Source organism: Trichogramma pretiosum, unplaced genomic scaffold (genome assembly GCF_000599845.2).
Source record: "Trichogramma pretiosum strain Unisexual culture from Peru unplaced genomic scaffold, Tpre_2.0 scaffold13, whole genome shotgun sequence".
Lineage (NCBI taxonomy): Eukaryota > Metazoa > Arthropoda > Insecta > Hymenoptera > Trichogrammatidae > Trichogramma > Trichogramma pretiosum.
In genome coordinates this window covers 621,354-642,302 of record NW_019641606.1, presented here as the reverse complement: position 1 = coordinate 642,302, position 20,949 = coordinate 621,354, and the positions used below count along the sequence as shown (strand labels likewise).

At 41.6% G+C, this 20,949-nt stretch overlaps 2 protein-coding genes across 3 annotated transcripts in view; one reads left to right on the top strand and one right to left on the bottom strand.

Annotated features, from left to right (window-relative positions):
* Positions 1 to 20,949, top strand: part of LOC111693575 (hemicentin-2-like) — a 48,988-nt gene that overhangs the window by 20,054 nt on the left and 7,985 nt on the right. The window contains exons 8-10 of the mRNA XM_023458444.1: positions 8,170 to 8,606; positions 8,683 to 8,939; positions 9,136 to 9,448. Coding sequence (XP_023314212.1) covers positions 8,170 to 8,606; positions 8,683 to 8,939; positions 9,136 to 9,448 — 1,007 coding nt within the window. The remainder of the gene's footprint in view (positions 1 to 8,169; positions 8,607 to 8,682; positions 8,940 to 9,135; positions 9,449 to 20,949) is intronic.
* Positions 1,571 to 2,389, bottom strand: LOC106652087. 2 transcript variants are annotated; one of them, XM_014370831.2, is made up of 3 exons: positions 2,172 to 2,389; positions 1,975 to 2,107; positions 1,571 to 1,884 (listed from the first exon to the last, which is right to left on the bottom strand). In XM_014370831.2, exons 1-3 carry the CDS (start codon positions 2,297 to 2,299, stop codon positions 1,819 to 1,821), a joined length of 327 nt encoding a protein of 108 aa, XP_014226317.1. In that variant the 5' UTR covers positions 2,300 to 2,389; the 3' UTR covers positions 1,571 to 1,818. The 2 variants fall into 2 exon arrangements, with proteins under 2 accessions (XP_014226317.1, XP_014226318.1); XM_014370832.2 differs by having other exon boundaries at positions 1,975 to 2,041.

The window sequence follows — 20,949 nt, the reverse complement described above, 5'->3', positions numbered from 1 at the left end:
TCGTACCGGCGATAATTTCGTTATCCTTTGCCCGGGTCAGGGTCATCCCATACCTACATTCAGGTAAAACACACGAAAAAAATTCGAACCAGGTTTAAAGGGGCAAAACGCGCATAAAACATTAAGCTTTTTCTCTTAAGTTTTTGTTTTTTTTATTGATTTTGGTATGATTTTGTATTTGCTCTGTAAAGAGCCAGTTGGTAGTAAATCGCCGTCCGTTATGGGCGACACCAAACGATGGATGCGGGCAAAAGGTGGCCAGACGTTTGAAATTCCATGCCAAGCTCAAGGCCATCCCGTTCCAGCTTTCAGGTAGAGAATATATTTTCACAAAAATCATCCTCGATGATATTTCTCCGATGTATATTCTCGAAGCTAATTGCTGTATCCGGTGACGCGACAAAATCATTCGATGAAAAAATTTCTAGAACCCATGGGAGTAAAAGCGCCGAATTTTTCCACCGACGATCGAAGTAGTTCCTTCATACGCGCGATCAACGAGTCGTTGACGTTGCAATGTCCTGCCCAAGGTTTTCCAGTGCCGATGTTTAGGTAAACGTTATAAAAACAATACATGAGAAAGCCATCGTTGAATTATCGATCGTGAAAATTTGATTCTTGCTCGTGGCCCTATTTCATCATCCAGTTTTTCGTCGCTTCTCTCATCATTTCTTTGCGAAAATTGTTTTCAAAATTTTTTCACGTACATGTATATAGAACCTGTAAACGGTGCTAAGCCCAGAGTAGCGTCGACGCAGAAATACGACGTTCTCACGAGCAGCGTGTCCACTCGAATAGTAATGCTCTGCCAAGCACAAGGACATCCAGTTCCAAATTTCAGGTAGCTCGCAATAATGATTTCGGAATTAACAATGCTCGCGAGTAAATTTTCTCGTTCGTAAGATATGAATGTGTTAACAATATATACAGAGCCAGTAAACGGCGCTGCGCCGAAGATTCCGCCAACGGCTAAAATAGTCGTTTTGATGGCTCCTGCAAGAACTACGATATCACTGCTGTGTCAAGCGCAGGCGAATCCCATACCGATTTTCAGGTATGGAACATATATCGCGACGTACTCGATTCTCAGATCGACTTTATTTTGCAACTAATTTGGTACTCGAATTTTCTCGAGCTGATTCTCCGCGCTTATCGTGCACCGAGGGGTATCGTAATATCCCAGCATATCCTGATAAAAATAGGAACATTAGGGGCTGCATGGTCAAGAACCGGTGTTGACAAGAGGGGAAAATCAGTTGTTGGGAGCCATATGAACCCGTAAAAATTTTCGGATGATACTTACTTACTTTATATATAGCAACGACCTTTTGATTTGCTTGCGAGAACTATCTCCACTCAAAGCGACACCATGTGGCAAGAAATCATAAAAACGTTTGAATCTCAAATTTTTATTCATCTCATGAAATAACATCGCACACGAACACATTTCTTTCACATACTTTTTTGAAATATTTTTTGGTTACATCGTAACATCTATTTATACCCTAACGAAAATTATCTTTTGCTATAAAATGTTACATTGAACTTTTTTTAAATTGAAGCTCCGTCTCAATCGTTCTATTTTTGCTAAAAATAAGGAATTTTCAACTTTACACTTTAGTGCCAAAAAGACAAAAATATCGAGATTTGGGATTTCGAACTACTCGATCGGAAATAAAATTATTTATAATTCGAAAAAAATTATAATTCTGTAAAGGTTCAAAATAGTACAAGATACTTATTGAGTAAACATTAGGCTCAGAATCGAAAGTCCACTTGAATTAATCATTAATCATGAAATAATCATGAAATAAAAGTTTAATTATTATGGGACGTGTAGACTGATCTAAAAGCTGCTGCATATGAAAATGAGGTTTTAATAATCTGAAAATTAACAGAACGACATTGGTTTGTTATCATACTGTTCTAAAAATATTGGTTTTGCAGAATTTTCTAATATAAGAACATACTTACAATACTGCAAGTTTCAAAATTTAACTCAACTTGAGGTCCAGCCGTCAGTGCAAAAGATTTTTCAACTCTAATTATAACGAACAAAAACATCTTCCTTATTTTTGGTGGATAATTTTGATAATTCAGTTCGCAGCTTTTATAAAAGACTTATTTTAATGACGATAAATTAAATGAATAACATTGTGCACATATTATACCTCGTAAGAAACAAATCATCACTTGCATTCTTCAACATTTGACTCGGAGCACAAGCGAAGATAATAACCAAAGTTGTGATCAGAGATAAATCTATCATCCTTGGTGCTCTAGTAAAGTCTGTATCCATCAAAACCACTACCTTTTTTTAAAAATGAAACATTATTATGGAACGAGAAAACTTTTAGAACTTGAATGTCTTGAGTCCGATCAATGTTTAGTAGCTTACAGAGGCGGTAGTTAAGATAATACCACTACTGGTTGTAAATAATACTGTAAACATTACGGGACTCAATAATTCTCGAGCGAATTCATAGAAACTAAAGTATTATGATTTATAAGTTAATTATTAAAACGAATATCAGAAGTAATTACTCTACGAGACTTTGATGACATCGAATAAAATTTTTGAGCTGCAGATAAATCCATTTATCTGCATGTTCATCACTCATAGAAATTTTCTCACTGAACTCTGCATCCATTTTTTTCAATAAATGCCTGAAAGGAAATGTGTTGCGTTCATTGGTTTTTGAACAAATTGTACTAATTTGATCAAATTTTTTATTACGAGGTACACACTTCAAACCATGAATTCCTCCAATAATACCAACTAAAAATGAAAAGTACAAAAAATTCAAAGCAGCTACTAGACAACTGAAATCTACTATACCGATTAACTGTGATGCAAATATTATATAAAAATATTGATCTTCGTTAACCAAGAATTCTCTGTGAAGCGGTAAAGTTTTCTCAAATGTTTTATTTCCTGAACTTGTTAAAGTAAAAAACAAAGGTAAAGCTACCGGAGCCGAGGCATAAATAGTACAAGCGACAAAGATTAACACTTTGAAAAGAAAAAGCATAATTATAAAACGTATTTTATCAATGTGCAAGTATCCAGTTGAAAAATCAAACTAATATTCACCTCCTTGAATATTGGCTATATAGTATCCCTTTAAGGCAGTCTCTAAAATGATATTTTGAATATCTTCGTTGTAGCTGTACCACATTCGAGCCATCATCCGATAGATCTGAAATATCTTGATATAATTAGTGAATTAATTACAAGTATTTTAACTAATTTAATTACTTGTCAAACGACCTTTTTCTTATATGCTCCGAAGTACATGTAAGCGAATGTCATATTTAAAATAAGTACAAGTTCATATAAAGATTCAATCATAGAGTTGCTAAAAAAGGGCGTTATTCTCTTCTCTTTTAGAATCCACACAACCTTAATTTGTCGTTATCATTATTATAAACGCAATTAAATATATCTGTTAAATACTTGCCGTGGTTATTAACGAAAGAAACAACAAAAAACAGCGGCAAATAGTTCCAAATATCTGACATTTACCTTGGAAAGGTATTAAACAAGTCATTTTTAAGATTATTCGAACCGAAGGGAACCTTTCGAACCAATATTTCATGAAACGAATACACATCGCATCGGGATGCTCATCTACCCTATTATAAGAAAATGTTAAAATTTGAAATTGAGGAAAAGTTCGAGAAATTTTTAGTATTGATGACGAGTTTACCTGGATATACTTTGATGGGCGGGACACATGATAAAGTTTACTTTACTAGTCTTCTAAATAAGCTACGTGTTAGACTTCAAATACATTGATAAATAAGTGTCACGACTGTTGTATATTTTATAACAATATTCAAGCATATTTATAAAGAAAGTAATATGAAACTCATTAGATAGTATTAATTGTAAATGACAACGTAAAGTGATGAAAAATAGCTCGAGTATTCAGGACTGTTTCAAATAATGACCTGTTTAAAAAATATTAAGCGCCAGAAAATTTTAAAAAATACATATTTTTTACAGGTATATAGTTGACAAAAAAGATTCACGATCGTGGCTATATCTCACGAGGATATAGGTTCACAAGCTATAAACGTCTACAGAAACTTTATTTTGTAAAAATTATTTTAAATCATACTTGCATAAAAATTTCATGAACTTTATTCCTTACCTTTTTGATATTTTTGTATGCCGAATCTTCAAGGTTATACAATTTTGCATTTGTTAGCACCTTGTATTGATCCCACTGAGGGGTACTCATAGACAAATATATAAGCTTTATGAAAAAGGCATTTACATTGCTATAAACTTTTGTCGGAATTAAAGTTTAACAATTGTATTATAAATTTTTTGTGTAGCTTATTTCAATTTCTTATAATTGGCGAGTCAAATTAAATTATTGAAATGATAGTCCGTGACACGCACGTGGAAACGACAAACGTGTCGAGCGAGCGCTTAAAAATAAGAAAGAAGTCTACAAGGATGCTCATTTGACTGGAACTTAAAATGAATAATTTCAATCGTTGAAAAAAACTTGCTTTTTAAATATTCAAGCTAGGGGTAGGGTAGCATTATAATTCAAGATTGATGTATTCAAAGATCAGTTCAAGGAAGTTGCGTTATAAAAAATCAACTGACCAATTATTGTCTAATAACTAGATTTTTTGAAAAAAAATCTATTTAATAAACATTTGAACATTTAGACAGGTGATCAAGTGTTTATACTCCTGTAATCTCGATATATTTGCTCTTTTGTTGAGCCATATCTTTCGTATAATCTCTTATTGTTTCCCCTCTTTTTCTTTTTCCTGCACCCAAATTAAATGGATTTGGTTATTTTTTTTCTTCCTTATATGCATGAATACTTAAGGATCCGTAATGATATGAAAAGTGTGTTAATCATAAATCTGCTAATCTGATGTCAATTATTTACAATACACAAAGAAAACATTGCGTTGCACTAAATAAATATTTCTCATACATATTTTACACACGTGACAATGGAATTACCCCAGTTCTTGACCACGCAGCTCCATCTGTATCTATTTCTACGCGAGAATTAAAATCTCTTCCGTAACACGAGCAAATCATAATGACCAATTTTTCGTTGCATCGCGACACTTGCATCGCGCATAATACAGAGCCAGTTGGAGGCAGTCCTCCGCGTTTACCTCCACGTTCGAAACTCGGCGAGGTGACCAAAGCCGCGGCCTCGATGATAACGCTGCTGTGCGAGGCTCAGTCGAGTCCACCCCCCATGTACAGGTAAGCGTGTCGTGTACGTCGTGTCCGCTGCTGGTGGGTGTAGGCGCGCGTTATGAGTCATAGCGTATCATTCACCGCATATAATCATAATAAGCTCGCCGTACTCGTTCCCAGCATTTGTTTCGCATTTTTCTTCAATTGTTTTAAAATCGACGTAAAAAATTCACATTGATCAATCGATGCGTGATTTATGGGATGTATAGAACCAGTAGGAGGCAGTCCTCCACGTCTGCCTCCGTACAAAATGGGCGAGATAAAGAAAGCCCAGGGAAAAATGATCGTCATGTTGTGCGAGGCTCAAGCCAGTCCCCCACCTCTCTACAGGTAATTAAAATCGCTACATAGTCGATGAAGCGACACCTTATCCCAGCATTGTGTGTACGGAAAGTAACGCGATATTTTTTGTTTTTCATTCGAATCAAAAAATGTTTCCAAATCTATATGTATCTGTAGAGCCACGAACTGGAATGCCTCCGAACGCGAAAGACAAAGACGTGAACGGCATGAAAAAGTCCATAGCCGCCAAACGCATTGTCGGTCTGCTCTGCCCCGTACAGGGTTTCCCATCGCCTGCGTTCAGGTATATAACATACAAAAATGACAATAATACATGTATAATAATGACCGTATTATACTATCGTATTGTCGAGCGCGCGCAATAATATAATGACAAAAGTGCAGCAGGAGCAGCGATCGTTATCGGCGCTCGTCGTGCTGCAACTCGAATAGTGTCATCGTGATTTTTTTTACGACTTTGTTTTACGCATTACGAGTCGCAAAAACAAAAAAAACAAACAAACAAACAGACGATGTCGAAATATTGCATATAATTATTATCAGAGCCGACGAGCAACGTAGCGCCTCGCCTGGCCGGCGAGCGCTACGAGGGCGGCCGCTTGGTCAGCGTCGCGACCGGCCGCGTGATAGCCCTGCTCTGCGCCGTCCAAGGATCACCCGCTCCCATACAGAGGTACAACATACATAATCAATGATAATTCTCACGTGTTTATCTTTGAAAGGTATCTTCTTCTTCTTCATCGTCGCTCATTATTTTCGCTACGAAGCTCTACGAGGCTGCGTAACGTACAATAATCTCGTCTCTCGTAGCGCCGCGACTTTCATCTGGTCGTTCGTATATACAACGCTAATTGACGGCCGCGTCAATCGGGCAATTACCCGCGAGCTTAACATGATTCATTCATAATATTACGAGTGAATGATTGCCGAGTTATATAGAGTTTCATCGGTCATTGATTAAAGCGACCTAAAAGCTATATATACGTTATGTATACGGAATCTCTCCGGCATAGTTTTTCCTCTTATCGACTCTGCGATTTATTCACTCGCACTGTTCGTCCGTGAAAGTGAACTTTTATTCCATTATAAGTGAATAAGTAGCTCGTAATATTACCTTTAAACTTGGGTCTTCGAGTGCCCGATATCGCATTTCGCTCGTACTATGACATTACAGAGGCGATATGTCTACTCGAATGCAGGCGCGTATGTAATAGCGTCAAAAACATTACGCAACTCGAATTACGCGCCGTAAACGTATGTAACGTGTATATACATTACACGGCCGATAACACCGCTTACGCGCCAAAGGTTGACTGCTTATTATCTTATCAACCTGCATTCTTGACTTTCTCGCACTCTTTCTCTGTCGCTCCTTTTGCCAAGTGCACACTCGTTGTGTATGACTAATCGTTGTATTACATACACACGTGCGACACACACACATGCTTGGGATCTCTCATGCGCTATTTCTGTGAGAAAATCGACACCCTTTTTTTCGTTTGTACGAGTTTAAGTCGCTTCGAGACTAGGTAATTGATGATGACAACTTTTTTTATATCTCTTCGTTGCTCTCATCGTTGTCGAAGGGTCAAGGCTACACGCAGGTCGATATAGTGCATCGTTTATGATATAATACAAATATTTTTCATTCATACATTATAATATTAATAATTTTTCATCGACATTGATGGGATATTTTGAAAATTTATTAAAATAACTCACCGAATATATTCTTTTATTTTATAATCCTGGTAGAAATTATGCTCAGCATTGTCCGGCAATATTTTCTTCTCATCAACTTCAATTAGCCAAGTTATCGTAAAAATGTAATGCAGCCGTGCTTTGACTTAAACCATTATTTTGACTTTGCCACTTGCAGATTTACAAATAAAGTTAAACACTAGCCATCTTGCGGTGGAGGCTTGAAGTTTTTGAAAACTGGTCTAAATTTTTTGAAAAGGTCAAATAATCATTTCTCGGTTATTTCAAATGCGTTTGATATTTGCAACTCAATCGTAACAGAAAAATGGCTAAAAACAAGACAAGTAATGGAAGTGTATTTTAAGCTATTTTAAATGAAAATTCTATGGTCATTAGGTCATTATTAATGTTGAGCATGTCTACCAGGAAAAGAATCCAAACAAAGTAAAAATATCCTCCAATGTCGATGAAACTTTTGAAATTCGCTTTGAATTCGGTATTGCAATACAAAAAATTCATTTGAACGAAGTATCATACGCTTGGAAACGTTCAAAATCATAAATGTATATAAACTGTCAAAATGTTTGTTTTGACAGGTTTTTTCATTCGATGAAAATTTCGATACTCTCAATTTCTAACTAACGAACTTTTTCTCTCTATCTTCTCAATTATATATAGAACGAATTCAAAGCGAGAATCTATTGTTTTCAATTCTGATCGATCGCGTGAATAATTGAACGAAATATCAACAAGTATCAAGCGGCACAGCAAAGCTCGAGTTAAAAATCCGTGTGAAAAATTAATCGATCAGAATCGAAGCACTCATACGAATTAATTATCCACGAATCGAACGAATGAACGGCTTATCAATAATCGTGAAATCTTTCCCCTGCCTCCTTTTTCCCCGTATTATCCCGCAGATGGTACAAATTCATCGAAGGCACGTCCCGCCGACAACCCGTCCAACTGAACGAACGAGTCCGTCAAGTGAGCGGCACCCTCATCATCCTCGAGGCTCAGGTCGACGACTCGGGCAAGTACCTGTGCGTCGTCAACAACTCCGTGGGTGGCGAGAGCGTCGAGACGGTGTTGACCGTCACCGCGCCCTTGGCCGCCGAGATCGAGCCTCGCAGCCAGATCATCGACTTCGGCAGGCCGGCCACGTTCACCTGCAACACCAAGGGCAATCCCATCAAGACCGTGTCGTGGTTGAAGGACGGCAAGCCCATCGGGCACGAGGACACGACTCTGAAGATCGAGAGCGTGAAGAAGGACGACAAGGGCATGTACCAGTGCTTCATACGCAACGATCAGGAGAGCGCACAGGCCTCGGCTGAACTCAAGCTCGGTGGTCGCTGTAAGTACCATAATTTCAAAAGCTACCACTATTACATTTATACCTCTCTAAATTATCGATTTTCTTTATCGCTTAGTCGAACCTCCTCAAATCCGCTCGGCCTTCCACGAGGAAACCCTCCAGCCCGGCCCCTCTGTACATCTCAAGTGTACAGCCAGCGGCAACCCTACTCCCGAGATAACCTGGGAATTGGACGGCAAGAAGCTGTCCAACACGGAGCGCTTCCAGGTCGGCCAGTACGTCACCGTCAACGGCGACGTCGTGTCGAATCTCAACATCTCCAGCATACACACCAACGACGGTGGCTTATACAAATGTATAGCCTCGTCCAAGGTGAGAGATCAATACGAGTCCATAACTGTATGTATCCACTTAGCACCTCTTATATACTCTGCACGTAGAACTACCCTTTTCAACTCGATGTAATGTAGTTAGAAATCAGTAGTTAGCGTTGCATGGCCACTCGCGTGTCTCGAACAACCGATTTACTAAAAAAAAAAACATCTTTATTGCGTTTCACGATGATCAGGTCGGCTCAGCCGAACACTCGGCCCGCCTGAACGTCTACGGTCTTCCCTTCATCCGTCACATGGACAAAAAAGCCATCGTGGCGGGCGAGACGCTGCGCGTCACCTGCCCGGTCGCCGGCCACCCCATCGAGAGCATCGTCTGGGAGCGCGACACCCGAGTGCTGCCCATCAATCGCAAGCAGAAGGTGTTCCAGAACGGCACCTTGATCATCGAGAACGTCGAGCGGATGACCGATCAGGCGACCTACACGTGCGTCGCGCGCAACGCCCAAGGCTACAGCGCGCGAGGCACCCTCGAGGTCCAAGTCATGGGTAAGTTCGTCTTTTTCGATGTTTTTTCCCCCGCGTGACCTCTGCCCCGCGGTAAAGTCGTTGATGCGGCCGTGAGCCTCGATGATTCGATCAGCGTATCATCGAACGATGGGAATTATGTATTTTTACGCGAGCGATCGAATCGTCGATCTGCGACACTCACGCAGCAGCGGCTGTGCGTTTGGGAAAAAACGATTTCTTCGTTCTGACTATATAAATCGTTGAATGAATCGGCGGCTATCAGTTTTTTTATGTATATTAATTGAAACGGTCGATTCACGAACTGGTAGCCGCTCGATTGAAGACAACATTTTATTGCGATCGACGAATTGATCGAATTTTTCTCAATCGCACGATTCGCAATATCGGATTATGATCGTCGATACAATTGGACCAATCGACGTTAGATTGGGCTAACGTCTCTACATCAACGACGAGGATTTCGAAATACTTTACAGGAGTGGACGACGAAAAGTGTGCTGTAGTAAAGCACGTGGATAAAAAAAAAAGCGATCCAAGCGTTACACTCATATAGGGTTCGTTAGGGCTCATGGAGGTCTCGTTTTACAATTTTCCAACTGCGCCTAGTATATGCGCTGCGTAGAAAAACGTGCTCAGCCATTCGACATAATCAAGTAATTCACTTGTTCTACTGTGTGCGTTTTATTGCATATACGCTGTAATATATAATATAGCTGAGAGCTTTCGAATGCACAGCGGCAACCTCGAATAGAAGGTTCATCAAAAATCGCAATTCAAACGCGTTATTATGTGCAGTTATTTTTTGCGAAGGAAGGTGTACACGGTACAGGTGATTTGTGTACATAATCATCCAAAGATGCTAATTGCACAATGCATAATCGAGCGAATCATCTAGATAATTAGAATCGCGAGCAAAATTTTTTTTTTCAAACTGCCTTTAAATGTGCAGTCCATTATTAAAATTGCAGATGTACGTGTTAAATGTATGTTGTTTCGACGAGCTATGATACTTTTTTGCTATATGTATTTTGTATCAACGCAAATTGGTTGGTATGGCGGTTAATGGATACGTTTGATGATTTTTGATTTTTTCCTTTTTGCTCGCGTGCTTACAGAAAGAAGAAAAAAATATTATAAACTCGCACGATCGTATGAAATGTGTCAAGTTTTTACTCAGCGCAATATTTTTCCGTCGCGTTGCGCGCAAGCTTGCAAATAGTGGCAATCAACGGATCGTATATTAAACGCGTGTGTATGTGTACGATCGTGAGCGCTAAATTAACTCAATGATCTCACGCGCGCGCGAGCTGGCAAGTAAGATATATCGTATTATGGTAAATGTCACTGACACGCGTGAAACCACAAAACTACGAGTTTTTTTCACTGCTCCGCGAAAACATTCAATTGAGGCCTACATTAATAATAATGTTACGTGCGTTATTATTCGCGCTCGGCAAAAAACAAACTTGCAGAATCGCCGCACATACAGCCGTTCACGTTCACCAAAGTACCGATGAACGCCGGCGACTTCGCCAATCTCCAGTGCATCGTCCCGATCGGCGATCTGCCTCTAAAGATACGCTGGCACTACCCCGGCGAAAAACTGGGAGGCGCCTCGAGCGTCATGGTGAAAAAGGTGGCGGATCGCGTCTCCATGCTGATGATCCCGACGATCACGGAGAAGCACGCGGGCGATTACGTGTGCCAGGCCGAGAACGCGGCCGGTTCCGTCGAGCATAGGGCTTCGCTCGTGGTCAACGGTTGGATTATGCATAAAAAAAATATTGTTGATTTTTTTTACTATTATTTTTGTGTCAGAGAGATATTAAATATATTGGCTCGAATTGGCTCAGTTGAGAAAGCATCGTATTGAATATTGTAATATATTTATACCCAGGTAGAATATTGTTTATTATATTTTTTATTTGCTATAGAAAACATTGTAATTATATTATAACCATCCACAAAAATACCTTCCATACATAAGCCCTTATACAACATGCAACAATTCATCCACAATTTTAACATCTAAAGCAAAATAAATAAGAAAACGTGTGTCGTCTCAGTCGCGCCGCAATTACTGCCGATCGCATTTAACGCCGAAACCGCGAACGAGGGCGACATGGTCTCCGTGGCCTGCTCGATTCTCAAGGGCGACGCGCCCCTCAACATCAGCTGGTCGTTCAACGGTACGACGATGGAGGACGACCCCCTGTCCGGCGTCACGATCAATCGCATCAACAAGTATCTGAGCACGCTGAGCATCGAGTCGGTGGCGGCGAGACACGCCGGCGAGTACGCCTGTCGCGCGCAGAATCTCGCCGGCGCCGTCAGTCACACGACTTTCCTTGCGGTCAATGGTAAAGAAATGAGAAAAAAAAAAGGAAAAAAACTAATAGACGTACTCGATTCGTGTAATGCAGTAGCTCGAGATAACTAATTATTTGTCTAATTTTTTTTTGGTAATTGTTCGAGATCGGTGTACGATGTAAATATGTTTTCGTAGAACATAGTGTAATAGCTGCAGTATACATCACTTCATCGTTATAATCCTTCTCAATTTAACCCGTATATTTACAAACACGTCTCTCTCGCTCCTATATCTTTTGATTAAAAATCAATAACATCCTCATATAAATACATCGACGAATAATTGCGTATCAATAGATGTATAACTGAATAATAAATCGCACTTAACGTAGAGGATATTATTAATACCGATCGCCAGACGCTTAGAAGTCGTAATAAAAAAGTAAAAAATTAACGTAATATCGATTCATATAATCTATGACTGATCCATATAACCGCCATATCAAATCGATTCGCTATTAATTAATAATAACATGCCATAATAAATTCATATGTGCAGTAAGTAATATTGTTTAAAGCGAACAAAAACAAAAATCGTCACAGCGCACACATAATGCATACACTCTCGAATACATTATTATTATTATCATCATTATTATTTGTTGTTATCTCTCGCTTTCTCTCGACTCGTTAATTATCTACGCGTCGAAAATAGTCGCACCGCAAATACTGCCGTTCACGTTCGGCGACGAGCCCGCGAACTGGGCCGATCTCATGTCGATCACCTGTTCCGTGGTCAAGGGCGACCTGCCGATCGACATCAGCTGGGCCTTTAACGGAGAGCCACTGACGGAGGCTCGCAACGCCGAGCTCGGCGTGCTCGTCGCCAGTACCAATCGGAAAAACAGCGTCCTGAGTATCGAGTCGGTGCAGGCCAAGCACGTGGGCGAGTACGCGTGCCTGGCGACGAATCGAGCCGGCACGGCCACTCACGCGGCTTACTTGGCCGTCAATGGTAGTACTTGTGAATGAAAAAATAACGAGTGTGTGCGTGATGATTGAGTAAAAAAAGCACCGTAAATACACTTCTGTTAATGTAAAATTTCCAAAAAGTCATTCCTATGCCTCGATATTTCGCAACTCAGTGTTACCGCAAATCCTCGAGTTCTCGTTCGGCGAGGCGCCGCTGAATTCCGGCGAGATGCTCTCGCTGTCTTGCACCATCGTCAAGGGCGACCTGCCCGTGCACTTTACCTGGCTGTTCAACGGCCAACCGGTGCTCGATCGCAGCGAGTCGAACGACCTCGCGCTCATGCAGCCGCAGCTCAATGTCGTGACGACGCCGCGCGTCAGTTTCTTGAGCGTCGACAGCGTCGCGGCGCGTCACGCCGGCAGCTACACCTGCCTGGCCAATAATTCAGCCGGACACGACAGCCACACGGCCAATTTAGTAGTCAACGGTACTTCGATATTCGGCTTTTATCGTTTTCTTTAACAACTATTTTATATCTTTGAATCCTGCATAGGGCATAATTGATGCGAATATTCCTCTTGTTATGATCTTTCTTCTACTATTATCGTCGCAGCTCTGTAGTATATTTCAAAACGCTTACTTGAAGTAAATTCGATGTTGTAGAAGATATGTAATTTGACATGCGATGGTATTGTACAAACTTGTCAGTTGTAAATTTCGCGTTGAACCGTAAGTAATATAAATAAACAGGAAGATAAATGTGTAAAATATAAACAAAAATACAATCCCAACACTACTCGAGCTTTTTTGATCAAAAGCATGGTAAAAATAAATAATTAAGTAAGTAAAACGCAATTTTTCCACAAAACATGAGTGTGTCAGTACATGTATGCGTGTCTCTCTTCACCCTGAATTACAGTCGCTCCGCAAATCGTACCCTTTGAGATAGCCGACGAACCGGTCAATTCGGGCGACTCGATCTCCGTCGTTTGTGCCCTGGTCAAGGGCGATCTGCCGATCGACATAAGCTGGTCGGTGGACGGCCAGCCCGTGGCTGAAAAACACGCCGACGTTGCGGTGCTGGCGACGACGAAAAAGAACAGTATACTGAGCATCGAATCGGTGGCCGCGAGGCACGCAGGGGTTTACACCTGCTCGGCGGCCAATAAAGCTGGTGCTGTCAGTCATTCCTCGATTTTGAAGGTCAACGGTACGGTGACGCGTCGCGCGTGAATTTACCCCTACTATCACGTTGATTAGATTTATAACGATAATTGCACCAGCACACGTATATCATACGAGAGATTAAATCCTCCTGCCCATATTCAATCCTCCGACGACTCAAATTCGAATCGACGATCTTTTTTTCTCGTCTTTTACATCTCGTAATCGGAATTTTCTCTCAAGTTTCGCCGCAAATCGTCCCGTTCACGTTCGGCGACGCTGGCCCGGTTAATTCCGGCGAGTCCGTGTCCAGCGTCTGCGCAGTGTCGCGAGGTGATCAGCCTCTCGAGTTCAACTGGTATCTCAATGGCCAGCTTGTCGATCCGGAAAAACGTCCCGGCCTGCAAATACTCACGAGCAAGCGCAGAAGTTTATTGGAAATCGAAGCGGTACAGGCTAGCGATGCTGGGGAGTACACGTGCTCAGTATCAAATCAAGCCGGCGCGACCAGCCACAGCAGCGTATTAGCTGTCAACGGTGGATATTAGTTTATTTTCATTTTATTTATTTTTTTTTTTCTTTTTTAGTATGTATTTCATTATATCACGGATCGTTTCATTGTCACTCCTTTCATCGACTCTCTCCAATATTCCTCGATTTAAAGCCCTCCCAAAAAAATGTCGAGAGGTCAAATAAAATTATGTCGAAAAAATCGCTACCACCTACACCTCTTCCGCAGTTATACCGCAAATAGTGGCCTTCTCGTTCGGCGATCGGCCCGCCAATTCTGGCGAATCGATGTCAGCCACCTGCTCCGTATCGGCCGGCGATCACCCGTTGAAATTCTCCTGGTTCTTCAATGGCGAAAAGATAGCGCCTACAAACGATCAGGAGATCTCGATTTTCACGAAGAAACGCCGAAGTTGGCTCGAAATAGAGTCGGTCTCGGCTCAGCACGCCGGCGAGTACACGTGCTCGGTTGCGAATCCGGCCGGCTCGGCGAAATACAGCACCACGCTCGTGGTCAACGGTAAACTTTAGGCTCGATGAACATTTTTTTTCTCTCGGATTTGTTTATATTGCCACACATTTTTCTTTGTTTTTCACTCTCTCATTTTTTTCTCTTTGTCTCTATCGATCCTTTTAATTCACATCACACACGAACCACTCAATGCCAGACCAGAATACCTTCGACAAAAAAATATCGCTCGATGGATGACGAATCTTTGGTTATATATTAGGTTGAATTTAATTTTCCTTGCACAGTCGGTCCGCAGATAGGCTCATTTTCTTTCGGCGACGAGCCCTTGAATGCTGGCGACGCCACGTCGCTTACCTGCTCGGTGACCAAGGGTGACTCCCCCCTGGAGATCGTATGGATGTTCAAGAGCGAACCAATCGATTCTGCAAATCATGGCGATGTAATAGTGACACAAACAGGCAAACGCACGAAGCAGTTGTCGATTGATTCGGTGAACGCCAGGCATGCTGGAGAATACACTTGCGTCGCGTCCAACGTGGCCGGATCGACCTCGAGGTCGGCTGTGCTATCGGTCAATGGTACTCTAAATATGATCACGAGACTGCTTCGTGTCTTCTTTTTTATTTTTGAATGAATTAGTGTTATTTCCCTAACTGTCCTGAAAATCGAGAGAAAAGGAATTAAATTATAATTACTATTGTATTGTGAATTGACCATTTGAACTAGATAATTGAATTTTGATCGTGAATTTTCGTACTCAAGTCTCGCCGCAAATCACCCCGTTCACCGCCGGTGACGGTCCAGTTAGTTACGGAGAAACCATATCTATGACTTGCACCGTATCTCGTGGCGATCAGCCTCTCGAATTCTTCTGGTACTTTAATGGGGAACAAATAAAAACAGCCGAAAGACAGGACCTTACTGTATCCATAAACAAGCGCCGGAGTATTCTCGAAATCGAGTCAGTCAGTGCAAATCACGCTGGAGAGTACACATGTACGGTCTCCAATGAAGCTGGCGCGACCAGTCACAGTACTGTTCTGGCTGTCAATGGTAAACAAATAAAAAATTAAAAACGGTGTATGTGTATGTAAGTGTTATTCAAGTAGACTGTTCCGACCGAACTCAAACTAGCCTTCATTGCTCCATTCCTATACATAAAATGATTGAAACAAATTTAAATCAGTACAGTAATAATCCAAGGATAATTAAATTTTTAAACAATTTTTTCTCAAAAGTATCACCTCAAATAACTCCGTTCACGGCCGGGGACGGCCCAGTTAGTTACGGCGAGTCCATATCCATTATCTGTGCCGTTTCTCGTGGCGATCAGCCCCTTGAATTTTTCTGGTACTTCAAAAGGCAGCAAATAATAGCCGCAGAAAGACAGGATCTCACCATAGCAATAAATAAGCGCAGGAGTATACTTGAAATTGAGTCTGTGAGCGCCAGCCATGCTGGAGAGTACACGTGTACGGTCTCCAACGAAGCTGGCGCGACCAGCCACAGTACCGTTCTGGCCGTCAATGGTAAACAAAACAAAAATACAAAATGCAAACGGTTTATGTGTGAATGTGAATGTATCATTATCATTTGTCGCACGATCGATCTCAAACTAGTCTCCATCGCTCCGTTCCTATACATAAAAATTGTTTAAACAAATTTTAATTCATAGCAGTAATAATCCAATGATAATTAAACTTTTACCAAAAATGTTGTCGAAAAGTATCTCCTCAAATCGCACCGTTCACGCTGAGCGACGAACCGGTTAACTACGGTGAATCGGTGTCCGTAATTTGCGCCGTGTCGAAAGGCGACCAGCCCCTCGAGTTTTTCTGGTACTTTAACGGGGACCAAATCAAGGAGAGGCAGGATATCTCGATCGCGATCAACAAAAGGCGAAGCATCCTTGAGATCGAGTCAGTTAGTGCAAATCACGCAGGAGAGTATACCTGCACGGTATCGAATGAGGCAGGCGCGACCAGCCACAGTACTCATCTCGCTGTTAATGGTAAAAAACAAAACAAAACACTAGGTATATGACGATTGCTCTTAGTTTCTTATTTCACTTGCATTCAAAGCTCCCTTATTACCTCCCGAGAGAAAAGGATTTGACTAAAAAACTTGACATTTTTCAATAAGATAAAAAACGAATATTTTTGACCATTATGCTAATTTTTTTTAACTCGAAAAGTATCGCCACAAATCACACCGTTCACGCTCGGTGACGAACCTGTCAATTATGGCGAGTCCATATCCATCACTTGCGGCGTATCCAAAGGTGATCAGCCTTTGGAATTCCATTGGTATTTCAAAGGCGATCAGATATTAGCTGCTGACAGGCCTGATCTTTCCATTTCAACCAATAAACGTCGCAGTATTCTCGAGATAGATTCGGTTAGCGCCAAACACGCTGGAGAGTACACTTGTACGGTCTCCAACGAAGCTGGAGCTACGAGTCACAGTACTACTCTTGCTATTAATGGTAAATCGGCGCAAGAATTTACGTGTATTTTCGATTGTTGTTGTTGTTTTTTTGTTTTTAGAAATCATCTTATTATCCACATTCCTAAACCTTTTAAACAACGGATAGAGTTTTAATGACAGGAGTTTGAGGATAATATTTAACTACCAATTATCAGCTGCTAAATATTTATAGCCTTATCTTTTTTGTATAAAATTTTTGAAATAAGTAAAACGGTTTGTTTTCTTTTTTTTATATAAAGTATCTCCGCAAATCGCGCCATTTTCTCTGGGAGACGAACCCGTGAATTACGGCGAAGCTGTGTCGATAGCTTGCGCCGTATCAAAAGGCGATATGCCTCTACAATTTCAATGGTATTTCAAAGGGCAGCAAATAATAGCTGCCGAGAGGCAAGACCTCTCGATCTCGATCAACAAGAGGCGTAGTAACCTTGAGATCGAGTCCGTCGGTGCCCATCACGCTGGAGAGTATACGTGTACTGTATCCAACGAGGCTGGTGCAACGAGCCACAGTACCAATCTCGCTGTAAATGGTAAATCGGCTGGGGGATTCACGTGTTTTTTTCGATCGTTGTTGCTTTTTCTTTTAAAAATCATCCCCTACAATCCAAAACCTCCAAGAGAAAGGATAGAGTTTAATGACAAAATTTTAAGGATTGAATTTTTAAAAACACTTTTTTGAAACTTAAAATGCATAATTTTTTACTTTTTGTTTAAACGAAAGTATCTCCGCAAATTGCGCCATTTTCACTCGGCGACGAGCCCGTGAGTTATGGCGAGGCCGTGTCGATAACTTGCGCCGTATCCAAAGGTGATATGCCCCTACAATTTCAATGGTATTTCAAAGGGCAGCAAATAATAGCTGCCGAGAGGCAAGATCTATCGATCTCGATCAACAAGAGGCGTAGTAACCTCGAGATCGAGTCGGTCGGTGCTCATCACGCCGGCGAATATACCTGTACGGTGTCGAACGAAGCCGGCGCGACAAGTCACAGTACTAATCTCGCGGTCAATGGTAAATAGGCTGGGAAATTTACGTGTTATCTTCGGTTGTTGTTGTTGTTTTTATTGTTTATTAGATATCATTCCCCACATTCCAAAATCTCCAAGAGAAAGGATAGAGTTTAATGACAGAAACTTTAAGAATTGAATTAAAAAAAAAATTTTGAAACATAATAAAACCATTTTTACCTTTTCTTTTAACAAAAGTATCTCCGCAAATCGCGCCATTTTCACTTGGCGACGAGCCTGTTAATTACGGCGAAGCCGTGTCGATAACTTGCGCCGTGTCCAAGGGCGATCAGCCCCTCGAATTTTTCTGGTACCTCAACGGCCAGCTCGTCGATTCTGAAAAGCGTCCTGGCTTTCAAATACTGACGAGCAAACGTAGGAGTTTACTGGAGATAGAGGCGGTTCAGGCCAGTGACGCTGGCGAGTATACCTGTACGGTGTCTAATGAAGCCGGCGCGACTAGCCACAGTACCAATCTTGCTGTCAATGGTAAAAACATTAGGTGTATGACTATTCGAGTGTGCTCTTGGTTTTTTATTTCTTTTTTACGAATTAATACCATTCCTTACCCCACCAGAGAGAAAATGATATGATTCAACGAATAACTTAACTTTTCAATATAATTTAGAAAACAAATCTTTAATTTTTTCTGACTTTTGAATACTCTTGAAGTATCACCACAAATCACACCGTTTACGCTTGGCGACGAGCCTGTAAATTACGGCGAGTCCATATCCATCACTTGCGGCGTCTCGCGAGGCGATCAGCCCCTAGAATTCCGTTGGTACTTCAAAGGTCAGCAAATTGTTGCCGCTGAGCGGCAAGATCTCTCGATCGTTGTCAATAAGCGACGAAGTATCCTAGAAATTGAGTCGGTCGGTGCGCATCACGCTGGAGAATATACGTGCACTGTCTCTAATGAAGCTGGTGCGACCAGTCACAGTACCGATCTTACAGTTAATGGTAAAAAAATTAAATGTCTCGAATGTATTGAGTTCACGGGTGTTTATGGTTTTTTTATAGTTTCCACACAGACCCATGCTTGCAAAATCCCGAGAGAAAAGGATAAATCTAAATTGTCATAAAAACTGATTTTTTTAAATTAAATTTTAACAAATAATAATTAACATTTAATTTCATGCAACTAAAAGTATCTCCGCAAATCGTCCCATTCACGCTCGGCGACGAGGCCGTGAATTACGGCGATTCGGTCTCTCTGGCTTGCGCCGTCTCGCGCGGTGATCAACCCCTCGAGTTTCACTGGTTCCTTAACGGCGAGGAAATTACTGCTTCGGCAAGGCAGGATCTCACAGTGATCGTTAACAAGCGCAGGAGTAATCTTGAAATTGAGTCCGTGAGTGCCGATCACTCCGGCGAGTACACGTGCACCGTGTCCAATGAGGCTGGCACGACCAGTCACAGTACCAGCCTTGCTGTCAATGGTAAAATAAAAGGAAAAAACCAGCACCGACTTGGATGTTTTGTCTATAGATATTTTTTTGCGTTTTTTGATTTTTGATATTTTTCACAATACCGACGTTTGCCCAGAGAGAAAAGGATATTAATTTTTCGCAATACAATGTAAACGATTTTCTACTCTTCATTGACATTCTTAACTTTAAAAAATTTGAACTCGAATCTCAGTGTCTCCGCAAATTGTCCCCTTCACCCTCGGCGACGGTCCCGTTAATTCCGGCGAGTCGATATCGACGATCTGCACCATATCCCGGGGCGATCAGCCTCTGGAGTTTCATTGGTTCTTCCGAGGCGAGCCGATCGACGACGATCGTCAGAGCTTATCGATAACCAAGAGCAAGCGCCGGAGCATCCTCGAGATCGAGTCGGTTAGCGCCGGTCACGCCGGCGAGTACACCTGCACGGTGTCTAACGAGGCCGGGGCGACCAGCTATAGCGCAAATCTCGCCGTCAACGGTAAACGTTCAACCGCGTATACAATCGATAAATTGGTGTTTTAGGTTTTCTCAATACTTAACTCATTTAATCACTGACACCTATTTCCCAAGACTTCCATGAATTACAAAGGCGATCGACGAATGTAGATAAAAGTTTTAAGCGAAGAGCAATTACAGTATCTATAAACCGATCTTAACCGATTTTTTTCTGAAAAATTTTTCCACATAGTTCCCCCGCAAGTCGGTCCCGTGAGTCTCGGCGACGAACCCGTTAACTGGGGCGAGCAGGTCTCGGCCACCTGCAACGTCCTCAAGGGCGACGCCCCGATCGACATACACTGGACCCTGAACAGCCAGCCGATCGACGAGGCCCATCATCCGGACGTGCGCGTGTCGATGAGCGGCAAAAAGTTGTCCCTCTTGATCATAGACTCGGTCGCGGCGCATCATGCGGGCGAGTACACCTGCGTGGCGAAAAATCGGGCCGGCTCGTCGAGCCGCAGCACGATACTGGCCGTCAATGGTATTTAAGCAGAAAAAATTAAGTTGGCTTGTGTAATATAGTAGCAGGTAGATTTGTAAGGTACATATGGTTTGTTGTGAGTCCAATCGCACAATAATAAAACACCTCCTCGAAAACAATTGTCTCAATTTCCTATTTCCTTCTTTCTGTATCATTGAA